Consider the following 4,645-nt stretch of genomic DNA (forward strand, 5'->3'; position numbering starts at 1 on the left):
ACTCAGTCCAGTTTCTGTTTGTTTGGCCAGTCGACAGGAGCACGTGATCTGCTGAGAGCCCAGAGCAGTTGTTTATCTCTTGTAGCCTTTACATGCATCAAAATCTGCTTCAGGTGTCAGATGAGCAACTTTGTCATTGGGGGGGGGGGGGGGGGGGGGGAAATTACTTTTTAAAAAGTTTTGGGTGACAGTGCCCCTTGGCTTCTCCTCACTGTCCAATCAGCTTTGAGTGTCTGGTTACTTCCTGGTTACTTAAGGAGCCGCTGCTATGGAGATGACACCAACAGTTGTGAACCCGGATCCTTCACATCGGGACCGGTGACTCTCTCCAGATGTTTTATATGATCCAGTGGTGAACTTGTTGTTGTGGAAGTCAGGGGATGCAAGTGCAGTCGGTTCCCCTCGGCTCGGTCACCATCGGCCCGCTGTCTTGGCGCGATGGGACGGTTCGCTCCATCCGGCGTGCGGAGCGCCTGGTGCGGGACACTCGTGCAGGGGAGGGCGGCGGAGACCCGCGGCCGGACCCGGGGCAGCAGCGCCGGCTTCACCCCGAAGCGCACAGCGGAAACAACCAGTGGAGATAAGATGACAGAAGAGGAAGGAGGAGGAGAGAGTCGTGTCTGCAAAAACAAGATGTCCAGGCCCCAAACTACAGGAGGCATGGTGAGGAGATACAGAAACCTGAGCTTAGTGAGAACTAAAGATGATAATGGTCGCTTGTCTCCGTTCACTCCAACCGGACGAGGCACACTTGAGTTCGCAAAACACTTGTGGGCAGACGTTTGTAGAATTGTTATACAAATAATATAGAATTTAATAACAAGACAATATATTATTTGGTCAGGCAGATAAAGTCTGAACAGTATTTATCCTATATTACAAGTTAACATCCGCAGACAATAAAAAACACTTTATGAAAGAATTTGTATTTTCAGATGAAGTTGAGATGAAGATAATGTAGGTCAGAGGTCATGATCCCTGAATCCCTGGTGCTGTCGGCATCCCTATGGTTACGTCTGTTATGTGTCTGTGCCAAAATAGTTTTTTTTGGGGGGGGGGGTCTAACAGGGATATACAATATATATTAAAATGATATAACTTATAAATCTGGCTGTTAAATAAAATTGATTTACGTTTTCATATCCTTTTCTTAAGTACAGATATTTAGTCCAGTGCATTTACACCTAACTCCGCCTAATTAAAAGTAAGCTACTATCCATATATAGTAAAAGTACATACGTTAAAGTATTAAAGTGTGGCTCTTATTTTATTACATTACTACAGATGCATGTACCGAATATTTTGTCAGTGCCTTTGGAGGTTCAGAATCTGCAACGAATCATAATCTGACTCACCAGACCCCCTCAAACGTTTTATGAATTAGGCACCACTTCGATACTTATATTTGGAATTTACTAAATCTTCTCTCAAGTTCCCCGGTTCGTCCCTGAGGGCGTGTGTGGCCCCGTTTCCGCCGACCAGCTTGCGTGAGCGGTGCGCTGGGGCCAGCGGTGCCGTGGCCGGTGAGTACATGCGCAGGGTGCGGGAGGTGGAGGGCCACCTGAGAAGGCAGGCCGGCAGGGTCACCCAGGAGGGCGTGAAGCTGGAGCGGGAGAGGGGTCACCTGGAGAGGATGCTACGCAGCATCAGCACCAATCTGACTGTCAACAGGAAGAGCTCGGAGGGGAGGAAGAGGAGACCAGCCACTGCTGAGACGGTGAGTTCACAACAGCAAATAATAAATCAAGTATTATTTTCTCTTAATCAAAGTGCAGCTTATATCTCATCATATCAAAATCCTCCTCAGTTGTGACTTTGAAATATAGTATTTTCCCAGCCATTGAATCTTAATCCACACGTGAGTAGAAGAGGAACCTGAGGACTCGCTAGTTGAGCTCAGAGCTGTGAGCCTCGTTGGTCAGGGGAGGAGATGAGTATGTCGACAGCTCTGCTCTGTTGCAGGAGAGAGACGGTGCCGATTACTTGCTGCTGTGTGAGAGAAGAGAGCTGGTTGAGCTGAAACAAGATCTGGAGGCAGCGCTGAGAAATGCACTGACCCAGCTGCAGGTGATTCAGCCTATGACTGTTCTGTCTTCACCCCCTGTCTCTGTTTGCTTCTGTTCTCTCCAATGACACTTGACCCTCCATGTGATTTAGTGGCATGGAAAATGCAAGAATAACAACACTGCTGAAGCCTCCACACACAAATAACCCCCCACACTGCTCTCTTCATCACGTTATATTTATAGATTGTCACTCAGTAGAGCACGCACCTCCACCAAGGCCCAGCAGTCCCCTTAAAATAAATCAAGCTGCACCAGATTTCACACACTCATAGATATAAGCCCCCTAGATATGCATGATATTTCCCATCGAGATCGATGAACTATTTCCTTGGAAATTTGTGAAAATGACAAAACCATATGTGACAAAGTGACAAAAGAATTTGTGGAAATCTGTTCAGCTGATTTAGCATAATCCTGTTGACAAACAGACCAACAGATTAGGGCTGAAAACCTAATCCTTTCTTAAGTGGTTCCCCTCCTCTGTGTCTTCCAGGCTCTGGGGCAGAGCAGCAGACGGCTGCTGGACTGTGCCGCTGAGAGAGCTCGTGTCCTGGAGCTGCTGCCTCACAGCGGCTCGGCTGCAGGACGCATCAGCGCTGCTCAGACTGTCTCCAAAGCAGACCCCGTCAGCCCCTTCACACCTGGTAACTCTACTCTCTGTCTACAGTGCATTGCAATACACCACGTTGGTTATAGTCAGCTATTATCAGCACGGGCAATTTCTTCCAATATGTGTAATAATGCTCATATCTGTTTACATATTTGTCTTATAATCCAAGATTTGTATTTGCATTACTTCAATGTCTGTTTGCTCCATATTTATCAATTAATTATTTTGCCTATATATATAGTTTTTCAACTTTTGATAGCTTTTAATTACCTGGGAAACCACAGCAGTTCAACACCATCAGTACAAACTACTAAACTAACCCTGATGAGAAGATAAAATGATTTGGTTTGTCCTCCTGCAGAGTGTGAACAAGTTCTCGAGTCGTCCACTGTGACAGTCAACCAGTCACAGCTACTGAGGGAAACCATCAGACAGATGCTCACCAGCGCCATCTCCAGGCAGAAAGCTGCTCACTGCACCGTCAACGATGGTCTAGTGAAGAAAATCGCAGAGACAGTCAGTCTGCAGGTACAAACACAAAGACACAGAAATACTCAGACCACACTCTGATGTCACAATAATATTTTCCGTTTCATTCCGTCTTCTGTAGCAAAACCTGACTCTGATGCGAGCAGCCACCAGGCAGGCCGTGTTCCGCAAGCAGAGGGAAATCAACTGTATCCGTCACAGCCACGGCAGAGCGCAGGTTAGTGTGCATGTGGAACAGGACGTTGTGTGTCTCTGTTCTCAGTGTGATGTTTCTCTGTGTTGTCGTGTGTTCACAGGGTCCAGAGTCCAGCGGGGACACGCTGTCCAGAGAGAAACTCAACAGGCCTCTGGTGCAGGTTTATCAGAGACACCCGGGGACTCAGTTACCTGAGGCTGCACATCTCATACAGGTGCTCACTCCCTTCTCATGGGTGGATATTATTGACGTGACAAGAGAGGCGGTGGTCTAGTGGCAGAAACTTGGACTATGGGCAGAGAAGGTCTCTGGTTCGTCTCCACGGAGAGACAACAAAAGACGAACCTGGATTGATCTGTCCAAAAATCCAATAGTCTCCCTACCCTGTCTAGTGCCCCTGAGCAAGGCACCTTACTCCCCCAACATCTGCTCCCCGAGCGCCGTACATGGTTGCTCACTGCTCTGTGTGTCCTGCACCAGATGGGTTAAAAGCAGAGATTAAATTTCCCTACCTGCATGAGTGTGCCTTTGCATGTCTGTGCATGTGTTTGGGACTAATAAATGCATCTTAATCTTAATATTAATCAAATTCTAAACCAGTTCACAGGATATATGTTTTTTTTTAAAGCCTCCAGTGGTTTAACATGCTCAAAATTCCCTCTGAATATGTTTCCTCAGGGCAGTGCAGTGCTCAGACAGTGCCTCAGGTCCTCTGAGGGCGAGCTGGCGAAGCTGCATTGCGCCTGTTTACAGCTGCTGGACGACCTGCGCGGCAAGAGAGCAGCAGCTCAGGTGGACGCAGGCGTGATTCGCATGAGGCGTCAGCAGGTCGACAAGCGAGCCATGCCTTCTCTCCTCCAGCAGGGGGCATCCAGAGGCCATGTCCCCTCCTCCTATGTGGAGTAGAGCTGCAGCGAGCTTGAGTACAGATGGTAGAGCTAATTCAATGTGTGGTGACAACAGGAAGCTGTGTGCAAGAATATTATGTAAAAGCTGCAAAGCTATGTACATTTACCCCTGTGTCAGTAAAACCCTGACATGTATTAAAAGCTATAGGTACTTTAAAGTGTTTCAAAAACAACGAGCACGACTCTTCTGTTGAAAACGTTGCATTTTGCTGTCCGAGGATTTGTAAACAGTGGCTCAAGAAAAACTAATTCAGTCACATATTTCTAAATCATTTAAGTGGCCTGTGTTTATGTGACTGAGAGAATCTTAATTGTCCTGATGCAATAACCCCCCCCCCCCAAAAAAAGATTTATTTGCTGAAATTGATAGTTTAGC

The 4,645-nt window shown here is 47.1% G+C and overlaps 1 protein-coding gene across 1 annotated transcript; it reads left to right on the top strand.

Moving 5' to 3' along the window:
- Positions 1-380: 380 nt before the first annotated feature.
- Positions 381-4,407, top strand: ccdc105 (coiled-coil domain containing 105). The gene is given in 9 exon segments (XM_053433044.1): positions 381-503; positions 505-663; positions 1,433-1,717; positions 1,963-2,067; positions 2,560-2,710; positions 3,038-3,204; positions 3,287-3,382; positions 3,462-3,575; positions 4,040-4,407. Coding segments are annotated over 9 exon segments (1,428 nt in total). The 3' UTR covers positions 4,268-4,407.
- Positions 4,408-4,645: the final 238 nt, after the last annotated feature.

The sequence above is a fragment of the Pleuronectes platessa genome, chromosome 10 (assembly GCF_947347685.1).
Source record: "Pleuronectes platessa chromosome 10, fPlePla1.1, whole genome shotgun sequence".
NCBI classification, from domain to species: Eukaryota; Metazoa; Chordata; class Actinopteri; order Pleuronectiformes; family Pleuronectidae; genus Pleuronectes; species Pleuronectes platessa.